The sequence below is a fragment of the Cynara cardunculus genome, assembly GCF_001531365.2.
Source record: "Cynara cardunculus var. scolymus isolate 2C chromosome LG 6, CcrdV1, whole genome shotgun sequence".
NCBI lineage: Eukaryota > Viridiplantae > Streptophyta > Magnoliopsida > Asterales > Asteraceae > Cynara > Cynara cardunculus.
Window position 1 is genome coordinate 10,670,823 of NC_037533.1, and position 1,668 is coordinate 10,672,490.

The 1,668-nt window shown below is 37.8% G+C and overlaps 1 protein-coding gene across 1 annotated transcript; it reads right to left on the bottom strand.

Annotated features, from left to right (window-relative positions):
• Window positions 1–21: 21 nt before the first annotated feature.
• On the bottom strand, window positions 22–1,080 carry LOC112514140. Its single transcript, XM_025120471.1, has 2 exons — window positions 900–1,080; window positions 22–599 (listed from the first exon to the last, which is right to left on the bottom strand). The coding sequence occupies exons 1-2, from the start codon at window positions 1,078–1,080 to the stop codon at window positions 22–24; spliced, it is 759 nt and encodes a 252-aa protein (XP_024976239.1).
• Between the last annotated feature and the right edge of the window lie 588 nt (window positions 1,081–1,668).

A 1,668-nucleotide genomic window follows, 5' to 3' on the forward strand; every position in this document is an offset into this window, starting at 1 on the left:
AGATAGAAATAAAACGTTACATTAATCATTGTTTTCTTCTCCTTGAAATCGGCTCCAAATCTCTTCAACCAAATCCGCTTGTAATTGATTGTTGTGAGTCCTGTTACGTATTCTTGCATGACTTCGAAGATAATTTTCATACTYAGGAARATGATTTCGARAAACTYCAGGCATAGATATACTGAAATTAGCATCATCTGTGAAATCAAATTGACGAATGTATGAGTCACGTTCATCTTCGACAATCATGTTGTGCATTATTACRCAAGCTCGTAATATTTCTCTGATTATTTCCTTGAACCACATCCGTGATGGACCTCTAACTATGGCAAATCGTGATTGTAATATGCCAAACGCTCTTTCTACATCTTTCCTAGCTGATTCTTGTTTTTTTTTTTCAAATAGTTGATGTTTTTTACTTTGGGGCAACGGGATGGATTTCACAAACGTAGCCCAGTTAGGGTAGATTCCATCTGCAAGGTAGTATCCTAAACTATAGTTGTTACCATTAACAGAGAAATTTACCTCTRGTGCTTTCCCTTCTAAGACCTCGTGGAAGATGGGAGATCGATCTAACACATTGATATCATTTAATGTGCCTGGAAGCCCAAAAAAAGCATGTCATATCCACAAATCTTGTGAAGCAACTGCTTCTAACATAATAGTTGGAGTTTTATGGTCCCCTCTAGCATGTTGTCCGTGCCATGCCACCGAACAATTTTTCCACTCTCAATGCATACAATCAATACTGCCTAACATACCTGGAAAACCGCGTTGGTACCCAATATAAAGTAGTCATTGAAGATCAGCGACATTTGGTCTTCGTAAATACTCGTCCCCAAACACTGCAATAATAGCTCGTACAAACTTCTTAACACATTTTATTGTTGTAGTTTCACCAATTCGTAAATATTCATCAACAGCATCTGCAGCTACACCATATGCTAACATTCGTATCGCAGCAGTACACTTCTGAAGATATGATAATTTTGATCTACCGGTACAATCGATACCACTTTCAAAGTATCGATCGTGATTATTCACACCTTCAACTATGCGAAGAAATAATGGTCTCCGCATCCGAAATCTACGTCGAAATATATCATCATTGTATGTCGGATTCTCATAAAAGTAGTCTTCATACAGACGTCGATATCCATCTTCACGCTTTCTTTCTATATTTCTTCTTTTCTTCTTTTTACGTTTTGACGTAGAAGTTGCATCTGCTATTTGTTGTTTTTGTAAGGCAACATAGTGGGTAGTGAGTTTGGAGGAAGAATCATCAAGAAGCCATTCAACAAATTTTTCTGATGTTGAAGACGAAGAAGATGAAGAATACTCACTCTCAGACTTAGACATTTTAAAAAACTAAAGTGTTATGGTTAATAAGGTCACGTATAATTGTATTTATATCAAATTCTTAGCGACTACTATTCACCCGTGACTTCGGCTACTGTTCACCACGTGACTTCCGCTACTGTTCACCCCGTGACTTCCGCTACTGTTCACCCGTGACTTTCGCTACTGTTCACCCGTTACTTCGGCTACTGTTCACCCCGTGACTTCGGTTACCATTACCCTTATATATAGTGTGGGCTCGGTGTTTCAAAATACACCATCATATTCACTCTCATAATCTTCAATATCTCTGCATTTTCTACTTCTAAT